The sequence below is a fragment of the Cebus imitator genome, unplaced genomic scaffold (assembly GCF_001604975.1).
Source record: "Cebus imitator isolate Cc_AM_T3 unplaced genomic scaffold, Cebus_imitator-1.0 Scaffold44, whole genome shotgun sequence".
NCBI classification, from domain to species: Eukaryota; Metazoa; Chordata; class Mammalia; order Primates; family Cebidae; genus Cebus; species Cebus imitator.
The window spans coordinates 1,224,290-1,245,039 of NW_016107359.1; the positions used below are offsets into that span (position 1 = coordinate 1,224,290).

General features: G+C 39.5%; 1 protein-coding gene across 3 annotated transcripts in view; it reads left to right on the top strand.

Moving 5' to 3' along the window:
• Positions 1-20,750, top strand: part of NPAS3 (neuronal PAS domain protein 3) — an 853,232-nt gene that overhangs the window by 770,840 nt on the left and 61,642 nt on the right. For all 3 annotated transcript variants that reach the window (XM_037737870.1, XM_017526774.2, XM_017526776.2), the window contains one exon: positions 12,926-13,044. In XM_037737870.1, coding sequence (XP_037593798.1) covers positions 12,926-13,044 — 119 coding nt within the window. The remainder of the gene's footprint in view (positions 1-12,925; positions 13,045-20,750) is intronic.

Here is a 20,750-nt window from a genome sequence, read left to right on the forward strand (position 1 = left end):
TAGGTATTAAGATGGAGCAGTGGTCATTGAAACTTGTTAGGATCATGAGAGAGAGGAAAATTAGCTTAATTAAAGATGTCAAAAATAGATATTCATTAGCAAAATAACAGATATAGATAATTATTGGGTTATCTCTCATTTCTGGCTTCTCTAAATTATTACAAATTATAAATAATGTTACTAAGAATATTCTCCAATAAATAACCCTCTATTCTTTATCGATGATGGATTTAATATGGTACTTCTAACTAAAAACATTTGAAAAATAACCATTTCAAGATGTGCTGGAATTGAGCCACAATAAAACCAACAAATCCTAGCTACCCAAATTCCTCCTATATGAAAAAATTAATTAATTAACAGAAGATACTGATTCAGGACATATTTGTGGAGACCTGCCAGTCCAAGACCCATTCCATTTCCAGAGCACACACACTTACACGGGAAAATGAAAACTGCCCATTCACTGTGTCAGACCCGATACCTCAGATGGCAAGTTTGAAAAACCACATCATCACACCAGATTTCACTTGAATTCTCAATAATTGCTTAGTTCTCTAATGTCTTCCAGTGAGAAAGCGCCAGTCATTCAGCATTCACTCCATTAAAGAAACGTATCTCAGGCCAATCTTCTAAACTCCTCCATTTGTCATCCCTGTTAAACCTATGACTGCAGTCATGCAAAACCCTTCCTCTGTGCCACATTCAATCTTTATTCTTCTGTAAAAGGGCTGTAAGATTTACCAAATATAGGATTCCCCATTAAATTTGGAATTTATATGCAATATTTGGATCATACTTAAAAAATCATTTGTTTACCTGAAATTCAAATGTCATGGGGTATCCTGTATTTTATTCAGCGAGGCTAAGTAGGAGTAAACTCTCCGTAGCCACTGACTTTTCCACAAGCCTCACATCTGCCTCTTCACCCTCATTGAGACCTTTTTCTCTTTGAAGCCTCTACGCTCTAACCCTCTCCAGTGCAACGTTCCAGTTCAGAGGCCTAGGTCCCTGAATATCCCTGTGTGAAAAACAAGTGATCATCATGCACTGCTCCTGATGTCACTTCCACAATACTTCCTCTTAAAAAAAAAAGACGCATTCTTTCTCTCTTCTTAATGCCATTGTCTGTCAACACTCACATCACTCCCTGACGTTCCTCAAAGGCATCAGCTCATGCTCGGCAACCTTCCTATGTACCCCTCAGCTCTAGGAGGCAAACGGATATCAGGGAGTTTCCATGATGGGTAACCATTCAACACACAGTTCCTTGACTGCAAAAACTTAAAGAAAAAAAAAATCCATTATTTACCTTACCTTTAGCACCCTTGGCACGATCAAACCTTGGACTTGAACCACACTTCATTTTCAAAATCTCAGATACCTATTTAAAAAATTTGAGCAAAAGTTACAAAGGAAAAGATGTATGGGCTACTCAATATAAAATTTTTAAACATGTATGCATATCATAAACAAAAGTAAAATGCAAAATATAGGATGTATTTGCAAGAAATATGTCAGAGTTAACATCCTTAATAATATATGTAGCTCATTCAAATTAATCAGGAAAACACTAAAAACCCAATTAGAAAATAGAGAACATAAATATGTGAGTCATTTAAAAAACTCAACTGGCCAATAAATATGTATTAAAACATAATCCATCCTCAATAGAAATAAAATGCCAATTGGCAAGTGGGGCAGCTCACGTCTGTAATCCTGGCACTTTGGGAGACCAAAGCAGGTGGATCGCTTGAGCCTAGGAGTTCAAGAGCAGCCTGGACAACATGGTGAAACCTCGTCTCTTCAAAAAACACAGATAGTAGTCAGGCGTGGTGGCACACACCTGTAGTCCCAGCTACTTTGGAGGCTGAAGCAGAGGATCGCCTGAGCCTGGGAGGTTGAGTCTACAGCTAGCTGTTATTGCACCACTGCACTCTAGACTGGGTGACAGAGACCACGATCTCAAAAACAAACAAAAAAAATGCATATTAAACACATGTGAGTTTTTTTCGTTGTTGTTGTTTTGTTTTGTTTTTTTTGAGATGGAGTCTCGCACTGTCACCTACACTGCAGTGCAGTGGCATGATCTCGGCTCACTGCAACCTCCGCCTCCCGGGCTTAAGCAATTCTCCTGCCCCGGCCTCCCGAGCAGCTGGGACTACAGGCATGCGCCACCATGCACAGCTAATTTTTGTATTTTTAGTAGAGATGGGGTTTCACTGTGTTGGTCAGGCTGGTCTCGAACACCTGACCTTGTGATCCACCCGCCTCAGCCTCCTAAAGCGTGAGCCACCACGCCCAGCCACATGTGAGATATTTTTACATATTTCCTATCGCAGAGACCCCGGTAAATATTTTCTCTGTTATCTTCTGGTAATTTAATGTTTTCTATCAAAAAAAAAAAAAAAACTAATCTTTTAGGATAGCAATCAATATGAGCACCATCAAATATTACTAATAGACATGCAAACTGGCACAGGGCAACTTTTCTGGAAATCAGTTTGTCTACGTGTATTAAGAGCTTTTTTAAAAGCTCAGACCCAGTCATACTCATTCTAGAAATTCACCCTAAGAAATAATAAGTTGAAAGAAGATTAATTTCAAAGAAATTCATTATCATGCAATGAAATACTGCATAGCCACTAAAAATAGTGTGTTTAAAAGTGATATAATAATATGGAAAAATACAGATACTGTAATGTTCTTTAAAAATTTGTTTAAAAAAACTGGTTTGCAGCCAAGGCCCTTAGAACCCCAACATCCACTTATTCCCCTAACAGCGTCTAATAAAAGTATGGTTATTATCACATAGTAAGCTATGACTTTTTAACATTAAAAGATGAGGCAGACACAGGTTTTATCCCAATTTTGAAATAAATATATCAATAAATGGTAAATAAGACTGCAAGAAAACATATTGGGGTTACTAGTGGCTATAGCTGAGTGATAACATTATGGGGATTTTAAAAATTTTCTTATTTATACTTCATGTTTTCAAAATTTTCCATGAACAAATGGATTTATATAAACTTTTTTAAAGCAGCAAATAATATTCCCAGAATTTGCTCCCTGAACAAAGCCCCCCTGGCCTCCCTCTCTCATGTCACCACATCCCTGCACTGCCTTCATTTCCCCGTCTTCAGAATCCCTCACTCTGTTTCCTTTTAGTCCCATTGTCCTGGCTCCCATCCTTAGAAATTTAAGCCAGGCACCTTCTAGCTACTAAGTAATCTTAGTGCTTGTCTTCTCTCGATCCCAGGTGGTTTCCCTACACAGACTGCTTCATAGCTTTCTTTGCTCTCAAAACCCCTTCTGTCTTCCACTTCCTTTATCTCAGCACACAACTTTATTGAAATTTATTTACTTTATTGAAGTTAAGTTGTTTAGAACCATTTCTATCACACTCCTGTCTCTCTCCCTCCACCTCCCATTTTCTCTTATTCTTCTTTTTTTTTTTTTATTTCCCCATTTCAAAGGCTCCCCTCTCTTTCTCTGTTACTGATTCAACATCTCTTAGGGTTTAAATTCTTCAGTTAGCATTTCCAATGTAGACAACTCTAAGCTCTGGCATCTCCATCAGTAAACATACTCAAGTCCCTATTTTCACCCCAAAAATTCTTCAAAGTGTATCATTTATTCACTGTATCCTTATCCCACTTTTTGAATGAAGCTGCTTCCTCTGGAGATCCCTGAAGACTTGAGAATACCAGTGGGTAAATCTGAGAGCACTGGACACACGATCAATCATGCCCATTCTTTCTTTCCTTGGTGGCCTGTATGTCAAGTCATGTATTGAAGGCAAATAATTTATTTTAATCTTGGACAAAAATTCAAAAGGTAACTTTTCTAGGATTTCATAGTCACTACTGCATAGCTATTGAAATAATAGCTTTCTGTAAAGCCTTTTACCATTCTGGGGCCATAAATTCACAATAAGAATCATGAACACGAAGATGGGCGTGATTCCTTTACCCAGATATCCATGACTTGGTTTCCTCTGAGATGCCACCGTGTTAGAGAGGCCCTTGTGACTATGCAACCAAAATGTGGCTCCTGTCACTCTCTAGTCTCTTACCCTCTGTTAGCATTAATCACCTCCTGAAACTATTTTATTTATTTTTGCTCCTCCCCTAAAAGGTTAGCACTGTCATGAATGGTCCCAGACCACTATAGTTACTCAATAAGTATTTAATTCAAATAACTGAACAAAGAAAAAGTGAGCTATAGCTAAACAGTTGATGTGTGCTCACATGGGTTTAATTACATGGGTTTAATTGTCTTCTAGGGTCATGTGCTGAGTAAGGGCAAGAAGTTCCAGGGATAGCCAGAAGATCAACCTTTAAATTATTAAAAGATATACTCTCAATCCACATGCCCGCACGTGGAGAGTGATACTTAGGTATCAATGGTTTGAATCGCTGCCTGATTTTTGACCCTGTGTGGCATAGCAGTTCCTCATCACATGGTATTGTAGTAAGTAATAGAGCTTTAAATCAAGGGAAAGGCAGAATACACGTGTATGTGTTTGCAAGTGCCTCTGTAACCAGACTCCTCTATATAACTCCGTCTTAAAATACAGTATGTGAGCAACATCTGGGCCTGAGATGGAGATTTGGCCAGAATGTTAAGAAAATAAACATGGCAGCTCAACTGAATACTGGAAACTAGCTACTGCCCCATGGATAGGCTGCACAGAAGATTCATGTATATAAAATAGTATATTAAAGTAAACTTACAAAAGCAAAGAGCAATCATTGCAACCATAATTTTTTCTTCCTCTTTGGGATTCTAATTCTAAAAGCATTAAAGGAGACAGCTGCTCATGCTGTGATACGCGCTAAACAGCCTGAAGGGTAGAAAAAAATATATTTGTAGCTCATAATAACTATTGACCTTTCTGATATACAATGTTCTCTGTGTTAGCTATTCAATTCTATCAACAGTGAAGATTGAACATGACTTTTTAATAGAAAACATGGGGTTTCGAGCTGCCTTCACAAAGGTGTTTATGTATTGTTATTTCGTATGGTAGTACAAAGACTAAGTTCTGATGCCCTTTGTCTGACATGATGTTTGTCATAAAAAAAAGGGGGGGGGAAGAAAAGAAAAAGAAGGAAATAAAAGAAAGAAACAGAAAGGGGGGAAAGCTCTCAATGTTACTGAGTATGTTTTATATGAAGAACTGGCTCATAACTACTTTATAGTTGTGATAAAAGCATTGCCACACTCGATCCCATACGCAACATTGGTAATGGAATCCACGCAGCATCGCAGGACATGCTATATTTTTCTCCCAGAATAGATCCCTCAAGTGGCAACATTTATAGAGAGTTTCCAATAAGATTTAAAACATTCACTTGCAGTATGCATGTGGCACATCCTTTTGGAGTGCATAGCCTGCTGCAGCATGGGTCATATTGGATATCATGTACTCTCAAAGGCAATCTTTACAATACTCAGCTTTTCCCCCTTGAACTTTCCTGTTGCTTAGTAGCTGTATATAGAAACACCCACTGGTAGCAGCTTGACTCTGACACTGTATATATTTCCCCAGAGTGGTATCATCCAGACGCCAACTACAGAGCAGCAGGCAGCCAGCAAACACTCTCTTCTCCCTCAGGGGACAGTCTTACCAAGTAGTAACCCCTGCCAGGAGCAAGAAACCCGAAAGGCAACCTCATGCATTATGATTCTCATTCAAGACAGGCCAGATAGTGCCAGGGAGTTTATGCTGACAGGTGGCGTTGGTTGACAGATTATTATTTTCATTTTTTTTAGGTGGGTCATTTTTAATGTTACTGTTAAGGAGGGTTATTACATCATTATTGAATCACAATTATTTTCACAACTATGCTCTAGAGTTTCAGTTAATGATTCACAGGTTTCTAAACAAAGCTGAAGACTCACAACTGGGTAGGGATAGGAATCAGCCCTAAGGAGATTGAAATATATCAGACTTTTTTGTTGGACTCCAAAGCAAGCACTGAAGCTGATATAGAGCCTGACTGCTGAGCCAGAGTGTCGTGCCTGCAACTGCATTGTCTGCAAAGGGCCGTACAACTTGTGACTGCAGAAAACGGAAGCCACTGCCTCACCACCATGGCCAAGGATCACACTCTAGGATACTAAAAGCAGTTACCCGCTTCAGAACTGCCCTGGCACACTGTAGAAGACAGGCCAATGGGATGAAAACCAACTCTCAAAAAACAGAGAACAAAGTATTCTCTAATTCTGAGAGAAATCAGGCCAACCCCCCCTTTAACTACCAAACCCACTGGCCTAGAACTCTTCAAAAGAACACTTTGCAGAAAACACTTCCTTAGAGATGAATACAAGGAGAGGACTTAACAATCCCCTCCGCTCAAGAGAAAAAGCCTTCTTGGGACAAGATATTGTTTGGTGTGTGAGAGAATGACAAGGATAAAGTGAAGAATTCTTCTTAAAAGAAAGCATCTGAATGTCACTTTATTTCAGCATGTGTAACTGAATGCCTACTTATGTAAAGCACAATCCTAGGCATAAGGAAGACTGGACAAGAACAGGAAGAAGATACAACAGAAAACAAAGAAGACATCATTCCTTTCTTTCAGTAGCTCATAGTCTCATTCATGGCACTGTTGATGACATCTTTTGCAAATTTCCCATTTAAAAAAATCAACTGAACATTTACCTTTGAAAATACAGAGCCTGCTTATAAAAATCAGTATTGCAGGTAGTTTGCCCTACACATGTAAATTCAACCAGTTATTGACGCACTGGGCCATGCATTCCTTCTTGCCATCATATAAGTTTTATCCACAAACATGATCGTCATGTATTCAAACAAAGCTATGATTTTTCCAAAACGAGGTCTACATTGATGTTATATGAGTTATCTGTTATTGGATAACAAATTACCCCTACATATTGACAGCTTTAAAAAAGCAGAGATATCTCGCATAGTTTCTTCAGGTTAGCAGTCTAGAAGCAGCTGATCTGTGTAGCTCTGGCTCAGGGTCTCTCATGAGGTTGCGATTGAGATGGCAGCTGAGCATAGTCATCTGAAGGTTCACCTAAAGCCGGATGATACAGCTCTAAAATCACTGAAGTAGTAGGAAGTAGGAAGCCTCAGCTCCTTCTATGTTGGCCCTTCCACAGGACTGATTACCTAAGTGTCCTCCCAGCATGGCAACTGCTTTCCATGAGCATGAATGACCCGAGACAGCAAGGAGGGAGCTGCTGTGCTAATCACACACCATCAATTCCGCCATATGCTCTTTATTAAAAGCAGGTCACCAAGTTTAGCCCACACGCACTTGAGGGGAGAAGTAGTAGCTCCACCTTTTAGAAAGAGAAGCTTTGAAGGATTTGTAGCAGTTTGAAACTGCCACAGATGTCATTCTGGATAAACATAAAAGCCTCTGGGATAATTTCTATCAGAAAGATTTATTTTTACCATGCTTGGCCTGCTTTTCAGAAACTAGGTTGGGAAGATCTTATTAAACTCAGTATTTAGTGAATATTAGTTTATATATATACATATACACATATATATATACACACACACACACATACACACATAGAGACATATAATATGCCCAGAATAAAGATTCTGTTAATATATAGATGTAGATATCTGAATACACGTATAAAAGGAATCATGCCAAGTGCTCTACAGCATCAAAGTTAGACTTATCTTAGCCCTGTTGCCCTCAAATATTTAGCAAAAGAGATTAAATGGAGATAAAATAAGTATATAAATAACTGTAAGTACAGTATATTGGCAACATCATGACCTCTGGAGTGAAACAAGCATTTGTCATATTATTGCTCTGTCTCTATCTGGGAGACCTTGGAAACATAACTGACTCAAATAAAAAATAAATAATAAAGATTTATTATTTGTATTAGTCAGTATGGGCTAACTTATGCTACAGTTAAAAAAAGAAAAACCCCAAATTACAGCAAAGATTTATTTCAATAAGGATTGGCCGGGGTTCTGCAACAGACGAAAAGAGAAAGCAGCACATCATTGACTGGCTCTGGAAAATTCCACCTGAAAGTGACATGTGGCTTTTGCTCACATTTCATTGACTAAAGCAAGCCACATGAGCATCCCCAACTCCATGTGGCTGAGGAAATGCAGTCCTCTCGTGTATAAAGAAAAATTCTGTAAGGGAAAAAACAACCTGTCAAATCCCAGTGGATACATAGTTATTCTAAAGTCCTAAAGTGCATCTGTTTTTAACAAGGCTGACAGCATATGCCAGTGGAACAATTCGGCTTTATCAAGATCACTGCAAAATGAACCAACATCTCTCTTGCCTTGTGAAAGTTATCTTGGATAATTGCTCTTTAGTTCATCCTGTGTGCACAGAACACCTAAAAATGAAAAGATTCATTTAGGGAGTGATGTGGGAAAAGAATATGTTTAACTTCATGTCTTAACAACCTATGGCAACTCCACTTCTCCTTTAAAAGGAAAAATATCTTACTTTTGAGGAGTAACATTTTCTCAAAATGTTAATTTCTTTTCTCCCTCACATATCAGGATTTGGTGGCAGTTGGAGGGTTCTGACACTATAATTGCAGTGAAAACATTTGAAGTATAAAAAAGAAAGGCCCTCTCGGTCGGCCACAGTGGCTCATACCTATAATCTCGGCACTTAGAGAAGACGAAGCTGGTGAATCCCTGGGCAACATGGTGAAACCCATCTACAAAAAAAATACTAAAAAACAGCCAGGTGTAGTAGTATGCACCTGTGGTCCCAGCTACTCAGGAGGCTGAAGCAGGAGAATCACCTGAGTCCAGGACTTTGAGGCTGTGTTAAGTTATAACCATGCCATTGCACTCCAGCCTGGGTAACAGAGAAAGACCCTGTCTCATTAAAAAAAAAAAAAGAGAGAGAGAGAAGAAAAAGGCCACATTTAAAGGTGTTGGCTTCATACTCTTACAGAGATCCTGGAGAGAATAAAGTGTTCCAAACAAACCTGGCCCTGGTTTCAGCCCAGTGAGAACTCGATGGTTCTTAGACACCTCCCCTTTCTGCCTTCCTTACCACCGCCTGCCCCTACGTAGCGACAAGGAGAGCAGCAACCACACCACCAGCTAGGGAATCATGAACAGATGTGGAATAATACAGATATAATTTCACATTGTGGTGGCATTTGCCAACATAAAAATTATTACTACTTTTGCTGTAAATTTTTCTGTAAATTTTACAAAATATGCAAAAACTGACATTTCAAGAGCTGAGATAATTTAGGTTTATTAAAAAGTTGAGACCTTGAGAGTTAGTCAAATAGAGTAAATTGCTTGATTTAGCTTTTAGTTGTATAGGTCTTATTTTTGTTTTTCAGCTCCTGGTTTATAATTCATAGGGCAGAGCTGGGCACAACTGGGCTTTGACCACTTAATCCAGCTTCACCCATAGATTTTTCCTGCATCTCTGGCAGCAGATTCAACTTCTCTAAATCCCAGATTTCTTATCAGAGCATGCAACAATTATGACCTGCCTCAAAAAGTTGACAGAAAAGCATTTCATGTCTAGAAAGCAATCTAAAATGCTTCTTAGACATAAACTGTTTCCACTGTGTCTGTAGAGCACTCATCCTAAGGAGACTTTTCTCACTACTCCAATCTCTCTTCACCTCATTCTACACACATGCACGTACACACACACACACACTCTTTCTCTTCCGTGCCACAGTGGTGTCACATTACACCAAGGCTGTACTGCCTTGGATCTCCCCCAATAGCATCTTGATCAAAAGCATGCCTCTTATGTGAGACCGTTCAAAAGCATCTCTTCTAAAGCTGTTGCTGTTGTCTGTCACATACCAATAATATGTCGTTTCACATGAGAGACACCATTGTCACAGCTGGGATGAACCAAGTGTATTTGCTAGCCCTTGAGAATGCATGACCATGATGTGTGAGCCATGACTAAGCTTGTTACAATAAGCGTGGCTCCTTCCTTGTGCCCCTGTCCTCAGAAGGAGGAAGTGATACGGAATTTCAGTAGATACTGTCATCAGAAACCAAGCTCTTTCTGGGTTGCCCTGTCTCCTTCTCCTGGACTCCCCATACCCTATGCTCTTGAAATAAAGCTTGAATACTAGTTATTATTTTAAGTATCAGCTTCACTGGGGCAAAACTTGACCTTAACACTCCTCTTACACCAGTGTTGTCCTGGGTGTAATTAATGTTGCCCCTGTATGTTTAGGCAATTAATGTTGCAACACGTGGTACAGTGCCATACTCCTGCCTCATTCAGGGCACCATGCTATGATCGGCTCCACAGCTCACGTGAAGCTTGTGTCTTCACCCATGCTGTGATCTCTAATGTACCCTGTAAGGGTTTTACTGTGCAGTCCTCCATACAAAAAACAGTAATTTCTCACAATGCCTGCATTACATACCCTTTCTCCAATTTTGGTAGTTCCTTCCCTACTGAGTCAGGGGATCCAGGACCCCAGCCCTAAAACAGATTTTACTTCTCTGGGGAGTTTCACTTTTTCTCAACAATTGCAAACATGATCTTGCTGAACAGAGCTGAATTTTTAAGGCTGAGTTTGTGGTGTGGTTCTGATGGCTTCGCGTTAGTTCAGGTCTCTGAGGACCCGTGCCAATAAATGTGAAAGGGACAGCAGTAGATTGGTATACTTTTCCATTTCCACCAGGATGAAAAAACTGCTATAAATTAAGTCTAACCTTAAATGTATAATCTGTCCTTGGGAAGAAAAAAAAAAGGATATAGCATCTTCAAGCTCTCGGCATCCCTTACGAGAAAAAATTGGTTCTAAGGGTCTCTGATCTTGTGTTTTAGTAAAATAGAACTGCACGGCTGACTGACAGTTCTGATCTAAAGCATTTACGTTTAAGTTTTGATCTCTCTGCTTTTGATTAAAACTAATGAGCTCATTTAATTCAAAATGGGAATCTCTGATAAGAGAAATAAGGTTGATGTGATTGGATTAGAGGGGCAAATTAAACTCTTAGAGCAGAAGTTTGTGCTTATATAGTGTATTAAAAAGCTGTTGGCGTATTATGGCGTGTTAGATGATGAGAAAAATTTCATAGTAATTCATATTTAATCAGAAGAAATGAAAGTACTAAATATAACATGGCTCTGCTTTTCCCTCGAGTGATAAAAAGCTGTACATTTAAAATGACATCAGATTCATGCTCTCTAAAACACAAAAAAAGAAGAAAGCCTTAAGAGAGACACATAAGAAAGGGACACTTGTTAGTGAAGCCATCACCCCAAAATAGAAATGCCATAAAAATAGGAAAATATGGTCATGTTAAGATTAAAATGATACAAGAAAACCCCAGACCACAGATAGCAAGGTTTCTGTATTAGAGTTGCTCTCATTCTTCTTTCATCTGAGCATCAAGTTTAATATGAAAAAGAGATTGCTCACCCTTGGAAATATATGGAATGTATTTCATAACTTAATATTTCAAACTTTCTTTGCCTGTTTTTCTCCATTTTCAATAACTGTTTTTACATATACTTAATTCTTAAATCCCTTTATTACACATATTTCTTTACCCCTACTGCAGAGAAAATTAGTGTTAGCATGGGGCTATTCACAAAAATCCTGTTTATTGGACAATTATTTTTTTACTTTTGGATAAGAAAAATTTTTAAATCGTATTTAAAAGAATATAAATTCAAGTATTTATTAGGCTTAAAAACCCCAAAATTAATTTCTTTGCCAGAAACAAATTTATAGAATACCTCGGCATCTTGCATTTAAGGAAAATAGGTTTTTACATTGCCTTCTGACCTGTTTGCATAAAGGTGTTTTTACATCAGCAAGACCGTAAACTACCATTTTAAGTTTCATAAGTAAAAACATTCTTCTTAGTCTAAAAACATATAAAAGGAAAGAGCGACTGTGTTATTTAAGAGAGGAGGGCCGGGCACGGTGGCTCAAGCCTGTAATCCCAGCACTTTGGGAGGCCGAGGTGGGTGGATCACGAGGTCAAGAGATCGAGACCATCCTGGTCAACATGGTGAAACCCCGTCTCTATTAAAAACACAAAAAATTAGCTGGGCATGGTGGTGCGTGCCTGTAATCCCAGCTACTCAGGAGGCTGAGGCAGGAGAATTGCCTGAACCCAGGAGGCGGAGGTTGCGGTGAGCCGAGATTGCGCCATTGCACTCCAGCCTGGGTAACATGAGTGAAACTCCGTCTCAAAAAAAAAAAAAAAAAAGAGAGGAAACCATTGTTTCCTCATATCAGAAGCACAAAAGTGAAAAAACAGACTCTCCTATTTGGGGAGGTGGGCTTGAAAGCTGGTGTTAAGTGACAGGAATGGAAAGTCGTGGGTAGTTTTTGTTTCTGTATGTAAATCCCACTCTTATCCCTCCATCTCTTATTTATGCTTCTTACTCCCCATGATAAAGAAAACCAGCTCAGAGGGGTGAGGACACCGGTCAGGACATGACTCTCTAACCTTGATTGTGGTTCCCAAACTCCCAGGAGGCAAATGGCACAAGAATGGATTCTCAGGGAGAACAAAGAGCAAGCCTTCCTTACCCTTTATCACAAGCATCTCTGCCTCTACCTTGGTTGACCTCATAAATCTATGGGTCCTTCTTTTTCATGCCAGTTCTCTCCATGTGCATCAGCCCAGCCTCAAGTGAACTGCAGTTACTTATGACTAGACCCCACTTAGGCAGCTGCTAGAAGTGAAAAGGCCTGAAAAGCTCTTACTAGAAACTGGAACGAGGTTACTCTAGATACATTAATTTTTCTTTTTTATTTTCTGCAAAGTAAACATTTTCTAAATGAGGTAAATTGATTACTACTGCTCTTAGCACCCATCAGTCATTTATTTTTAGTGAACTCAAGGATTGCACCTGAGCTGTGGCTGTGAGGGCTGTGTAAAGATCTAAATCATGTGTGTCTGTATTTTTGTATTCCTCAGTGGAGTCAACCAGCCCCAGTCTGCTAACCACTGACAACGCTCTTGAGCGTTCCTTTTTCATCCGAATGAAATCTACTCTGACCAAACGAGGTGTGCACATCAAATCATCAGGATATAAGGTAAGCTGGTTCCGGGAGGGGAGAGATTTCTGTTTCAGGCCAATTTTAGATAATTTGCATTGAATTTTCCAGCTGCTTTAGGTCCATATAATGAACACGTGATCCTCAGGAGCCATAGGATTCCTAGTCACCTTCCTGTCTCAATGCAGGGGCTTTTTTACACCTCTCCTTCTCACCTCAGACATTGCTGGTGTGCTAAAAGCCCCAATATAGTGTCTTAAAACATTGATTAAAAATATGCCAAGTGCTTCCGCACCTGCTGGAAATTCACTTTAATGGAGAAGGTGAGCCAATTTCATCTCAGTCCTTAAGATGAGTGCTCTAGAACTGTTACTTAGGAGAGTTCCACTTCTCTCGCCTTCCCCTTCAAATTCTCCCTTTCTCTTTAGAGAAAGGCTGTCCATTTTAATAACATCTTAGCCACCAAGATTTGTACACATAGATGAGAAAATCAGGGGAGATATTGGAAACTTGAATTTTGAAACTGTATTTATGGACCATGCAGTCACACCTTAGCATTCATAGAGTGCTCAACATATATAAGTTCCTCACAAGCAAAGACCAAGTCCGGAGTCAAAATCTACATAATCATCATTTTAAGGTTAAAGATATAAAAGCCTTCTAATCTCAGGAAATTCCAATGTTTTAGTTACTACAGCAACATAAATTAAGACCTATGAAATTCATGAAATGCCTTTGGCAACCTGAATCTTATCAATTTTACAACACACTAACCAATCTCAAACAATATTGATTATCTGTGGAGGGCAAACAGAAATGGCATGTACCGTCAATGTGACCAGGCGTTGTGACCTTTCCCAGTTGTAGAATTTAGAACTTCTGATAATTCAGTTCTTTAAGGTGACTGTCCTGTTACCGGGGATGGTAACAGCCATTGTTATTAGGCCTTCAAAACCTTACCTAAGTCATGCGGAGACTAGCAGCTGTATAAAAGTCAGAGTCAGGCACTTTCTTTGATATTAATTCTTCAGAAAAACAGGAGAAGTAGAGAAGCAGGTCCCTCCAAGAACGACCTTTAGCTGAGCCGTGCTGGAGTCTAAAAGGCTCACGTGGAGCAGCCTTAACCTTTAGCAGGTGTGATGTGGAGGAGAGGCACGTGCGCGGCTCCACCCCCTCTAGCTCTACCGGACAGAGGCTTCTTACAAAGGAGTGTGTCCCGGGAAAGAAAACAGACCTTATCCCTACTTAGGACCATTGTCTTTTGCCCTGCTTGGCTGCGTTCGTTAGCTAACTATGTAGCCTTAGCAAGTTTGGAATTCTATAAGCAGACCACAGATGTTGAGATTCTTGTTATTTTAATGCTAGAAGGACACATTCTTTGCATTTCACATTTTAGGAACCATGGGGCTTCCTTTCTAACTCTTTTCTGTCTCTCAGCATTCTTTCTTCACCTTTATTCATTTTTACTGGTTTGGAGGGAGCACATCCTAGGAGGGAAGAAGGGTGAGAGGAGTGAGATATAGTTTCAAAAAGCAATATTAAGTATAATCCAGTATTATTTGATAATTTAATGTTTCTTAATTTTTTCACACTACACACTAGAGATTATAATGATGGCTAAAATAATAATTGCCAGTATTTAGGAACACTGCAATATACTGGGCATGATATAGTTCACCTGTGTTAGCCCTTACAGCATTCTTAAAGTATTTTTGTTTCCATTTTACAGACAAAGAAAGTAAGGATAGAAAGCTAATTAGTATTCTCAATGTCACATGTTGAAAGAGCAGAGCCAGGGTTTGAACCCGGGGAGTCCAGCTCCATACCACATGCACTTCACCACTTGACTATACTACTCTGCAGATAGCAAAGCAAGGTAATGTGAGGGGGTGGCTGATGAGGGCAGGAGGACACTTTAAATAGGAAGATTACAGAAGGTCACCCTGAGGAGGTAGGATGTCACCTGTGAGCGGTGAATGCGAAGGGACCATCATGCAAACAAATGGAAGAAAGCTGTTTCTGAAGCAACTTGGGCTTAGGATTAAAGATGCCTTGCAGTAAGAATGGGCCTTCAAGAAACAAACAAAATACTTAAAAATGCAACCTTGAACATCCAGGATTGGAAAAGATTTAGGAGCTATTCCACATCCTAGCAAATCATGGAATGTTAAAGTGACCATACTCCCCTGACACACCCTGTCAGCAAGTCTTTCTCAAGATACCATGAGAGTCTCCAAATGATGCCCTACTCCCTCCCCCAGAACTACTACGAACAAAAGTTGATTCCTCCTCTGTTCCCAATAAGATGAATCACCCAGCAGATCCGGCTCTTCCCCTCCTCCTCCTCATCTGCACTCAACTTCCCTCATTAATTAACCTTGTCTGCGAGTTAGTGAAAGAGCTGAGGAGAGCCCATGGCATGACACAGCTGAATAACATCCCTATTTATCTGTTCATTCTCAGTAAGTAAATCTAGCAGCTTATAAAACATTCCAATAAAACTGGTAATCACCCCACCACCACACAATAAACACAAATAAAAAGAAACAGTGATGATAATTTCTCTGTACTCCCAATATTTCCCCTAATTTATTGCCATTGTATCCATCTTTTCCCATAAAGATTCCAAGATGTCAAGCCCTGCTCTGTGTAGGTTGCTATATTTCTGTCCATTTTTCCTCTGATCTTGGCACATGGACCTTTCTAACTTTCTTCATCACGTTATTTGTTGTTGTCACAGGAACAAAAGTACCACTTACTGAACACGGACTGTGTGTGGCAGGCACTGTGCCACATGCTTTACCCTTATTTAATCCACACAACAGGATTATTTAAAATTTTCCTCTACGCCAGGCATTGTCCAAATGTTATATTCTATTATTACGCCTATTTTGCAGGTGATGACACTGAGGTCTTCATAGGTGAAATACTTTGCCCACATTCATACAGCCCTTAAGTAGCTACTGAAACACCAGAATCGAATCCTGGCAGTTGGGCTCCTCTGAGGCTGCCCCCTTAGCCCCTCTGCTTCACTGCTTAAAGGATTAAGTCCAAAGAAGGGCTCAGCATGGGCTGACCTCAACATATGAAAAAGTAATTAACTTAGATTTTTAAAAGAAAAACGTCTTTCCTGATTAAGACCTTCCCTCTGTGGCTCACTGTATCCCATAGCACTAGTGTATCAGTGCTTGGTGATTCCAGTGCCCCCAAGGAGTTGCAGAGACTTGCTTCTTTTCCAGGACTTCATGCCTACTCACATTCCCCATCACCCAGAATTCTAGCCAAAGAAATACCATCTGCATCTGCTAATGTGCCTTGTGGTTGCATGGTTTGCCACACCCCATTCCTCAGGAAAGTCACCCTCTCTCCAATGAAGTTTCCCAAATAGGAGCTGACATTCAATTGTTTCTGTCCCCATTTTCTCTGAAATCCACAGCAGCATGTTATCTGGACCAGCCACTTTTTGTGCCTCAGGGGCTTCCCTGTTGTTTAGGCCTCACTGTTAGTCACATAGCATAGCACAGCTCTCATTTAAATTGCATTGCACATACATTCTGCCTTCTTGATTAGGTCTATGTCTGGGGGAACTTGCTAGGTATAGCACATGGGGTAAAAGAAGATATGTAATCAGGGAAATTAGAGAAGGGAAGACTAATTGGGTCGCCTCCTTAGCTCCCGTCTTTGGAGGATAGTTTCCTTTGGCATGGGACTTTCAGTTTTCTAATCTATTCTTAAATGCCCACCAGCTCCACTGTCATTTCCGAAGTATTTATCCACACACATTATGGTGTCCTCATTCTAATGGCACAGGAGACAACCTAGACTGGCAAACATAGGCAAACAGAAAATCTGTCATGTTTATATAATGCTCAGAGTGTCTCCAAACTCTTCACAGTGGTGAAATTTTCAAATACTGGAGTTCCTGCTATGACGTGTGCAAACGTATTACTAAGGGAAGGAGGTTGCAAGAATTCAAGATGCTTAAAAATAGTTCCCCATCTGGGATGATTTGGGCATGGATTTGCCTGTAGCTAAGTATTGAACTAAATGACTTCTGAAATCTTACCCAGCCTCCTTTATGATAGAAAGAATTCTAAAGACAAAATAATTGGGAGGTTCAGTAGTTTATTAGGATCGCTGATATACCCTAGCTTTAAGAATATCTGCATCTAAACATGAAATAGCAAAATTAATGAGGGTGCTAATTAGCTAAAGAAAATTATTTTGCCTTCTCTATGCCCAAATATAGGTGTCTTTTAAATTAGAAACTTCTTTTGTTACTAAAACTTCATAGTTGTATATGCTCTGTGGAGTAAGGTACACACAAAAGTTTAACAGATTTATTTTGGGTATCATAGGTCCCTTTAAAGATTTTATAAATCTATACGGTCTCTCCCAAGGTAAATTCATTTTGCATCAGTTTATCCATTGATTCCAGGTTATGAAACCCTATTTAATAATATGATATCACCAGGCGCAGTGGCTCACGCCTGTAATCCCAACACTTCGGGAGGCCGAGGTGGGTGGATCATGAGGTCAAGAGTTCAAGACCAGCCTGGGCAACATGGTGAAACCCTGTCTCTACTAAAAATACAAAAATCAGCCGGGCATGGCAGCATGCATCTATAATCCCAGCTACTCAGAAGGCAGAGGCAGGAGAATTGCTTGAATCTAGGAGGCAGAGGTTGCAGTGAGCCAAGATTGCACCACTGCACTGCAGCCTGGGTGACAGAGTGATATTCTGTCTCAAAAAAAAAAAAAAATAGTATGGTATCTTCAGTACTTATTAAGAAACCAAGTTAGTGCATTTTCCAGAACATATTCCATCAGTATCATAATAGCCCTTTCCCTCCTCCTCATTTCTCCCTCCCATTTATCTATCCAGTGTTAATACACATTGAAGTCCTATGCCTTTCTGCCATACTTTCACCTGGAAAACTCTTACTCAACCATTATGGCCTCACTCAAATACTAGTTATTTGCTCATTTCCCCTAATGCATATAAATAAAATTATCCCTTCTCTTCTGTACTAAAATAGCATTTTGAGATTTTACTTACATTCTCTGTACCTCACTTTCTTACCTGTAAAATGAAGCTATTAATAGTACCTAAACCAAAGAATTTTCCGATAGATAAAGTGAAATAACACAGGCTCAGCTAGGCATCTTTTTTCCATTTTATGATGTACATTCATATAATTTCATCTAAACTTCACAATAATTCTTTTAGGTAATTATTTCCTCAATTTTGAAGATAAGTAGAATGGAAGCATAGAATTACAAATTGACTAATCTAAAGTCAAATAAATGGTAAATGGCAAGACTGAGAAGAATCCAGATCTTTTCATTTCAAATGCCTTCTTCTTTCCAATACCCAACATTGGATACTGGGTACTTTCTCATCCTGTTTTCTTCTCTCAGCAACTACCACAGGATGCTGCACACAGTTGTCACTCAGTAAATGTTGGTTTAATTGAATTGCATACTCTCTTTCCTGCTGCAATACCAATGAAAGCTGTTGACAGTGCCAAGCCCTATGGCATACCACTAGAGATCCTGCTAGTTGACATCAGCATCTTTTAGATGTGACTGCTAGAATAGCTATGGAATTGCTATGAACCCAAATGACTGTACCATGATCTGGCTCACATTTCTCCATCTTGCCTGTGAGGATATTGCAAATATTTATCAGTGCCTTACTAAAATTGAAGCATACTAGGTCCATAGTGCTTCCCTTTAGCTATCAGTTGAAGATTCCATTCAGAAAATGAGAAATGAGTCATTAGCCTCACTTATTCATCATGACTTTATGCTGGCCTCTGGTGGTCACAATTTTTTGTTAAATTATCTTTGAGGCATTTTTTCTGGATATAAACATTTCGGGGCGCTCTCTTTCTGAAAATTAGGATAGTATTTACCAATATCCTGTCTTCTGGAAAAACGCCATGATTTCTAAGCGATCGCTAAGAATATGTGACATGTTGTAATAAGAATGCTGATTCTTAAGGAGTGAGTTTTAATCATACCAGGAAAAGTATAGCTTGGAGATATGCCCAGCACTAATGTAGGGAACGATGTGGTACTGGTCCTTCTCTGGAGATTTCTAAGAACAGACACTGAACTCATCAGTTAGGAGTCTTTCCTCCTCCCAGACAAGTGTGGATGGACTAGATGCCACCTGCATGTTCCTTCCTTATCTGAGATTCAGAGATGTTCCAGGTGTCCAGACATATCAATGCTTCTCCTGAAGCCTTTTGCTTCAGCTTTGTGTTGTCTTGAAATGATGACTACAGCATTCCAAGTTGTACAAAATGTAACTGTCTTGTCAAATCAATAGATGAATTTTCAGAGAGACCAAAAATTCTGTCAACTCATTCAGGGTTTCTAAGGCTATGCATTTATTGCCTTTCAATCAACCCAGACACCCAGAATAAATTGAAGGTGAAAAAATTTCCAGAGTGGAACTTATAGGCAGAGGTTATCCTGATGAAAAATGCAAATAGAGGAGAGAACCAATAAAATCAAATTTTTAAAATCCTATTACCTCGTTTTAGTCTCTGCTCACCTCTGCACAATTGTCCATTACAAAGTGGTTTCCAGTGTCATTTAAAATACAGCCGACATTGTTTCTGATCTTAAAGAATTTATTTCCTATTACCAAAGTATGACAGTAGTCCCAGCTTGGGATATGTAATTTCTGCTGGGACTAATCAGCTAGCTATTTTACCAACCAGAGGCACAATCACTAGCCATTCTAGGAAGTGTCTTTAAATTCTAAGTATGTCAGTGACTGCAGCCCAAGTACGTTGCTAACTTATAGATCCTTCATTTTCCACTATAGAGATTTCAGGAAGCAGGTAGAGGAGGTAACAGCATCTCTTCTCTGACTAATGCTTTATCTTTTCAGATCAGTTTTCTGAGCCTTTGCTAGCTAAGAATATCAAAAGTCATGATCACTTTAAAAATGACATCGTTGATAAAAATTTACAAACAAAAGTTATTGTTAATGTCTCTGTAAATACCTTCTCAACCTAATAGATTTATGTATATAATTACCACTATTATGAGACTTTGGCCTATTACAATTAGTTATAAAACAGACCTAAGAACTAAAAAACTAACACAAGCACAAGTCATTTTTTTCAGACCTAGTACTCTTCAGCATGCCAAGATGGCCTAACAATAGCTGCAGAGACCCCAAATTTCTGTTTCACTAAAGTAATCTCTTGATCTGGTGGTCTAAAATAGCAATTACTAAACTCTTTACAGAAATCAAAGGTTTTCAAATATAAGTGAATCTTAGAGATACTGCAGGTTTGGTTCAGACCACCGAAATAAAGCAAACATGGGAATAAATGAGTCACATGAATTGTTTGGTTTCCCAGTGCAGATAAAAGTTAGGTTTATACTATAGTCTATTAAGTGTGCAACAGCATTAGTTCTAAAAAGGAGTGTGTGAGGCCGAACGTGGTGGCTCACGCCTATAATCCTAGCACTTTGGGAGGCTGAGGTGGGTGAATCATCTGAGGTCAGGAGTTCAAGACTAGCCTGGTCAACATGGTGAAACCTTGTCTCTACTAAATATACAAAAATTAGCTGGGCGTGGTGGCAGGTACCTGTAATCTCAGCCACTCAGGAGGCTGAGGCAGGAGAATCACTTGAACTCAGGAGGCAGAGGTTGCAGTGAGCCAAGATGGCACCATTGCCCTCCAGCCTGGGCAACAAGAGTAAAACTTTGTCTCAAA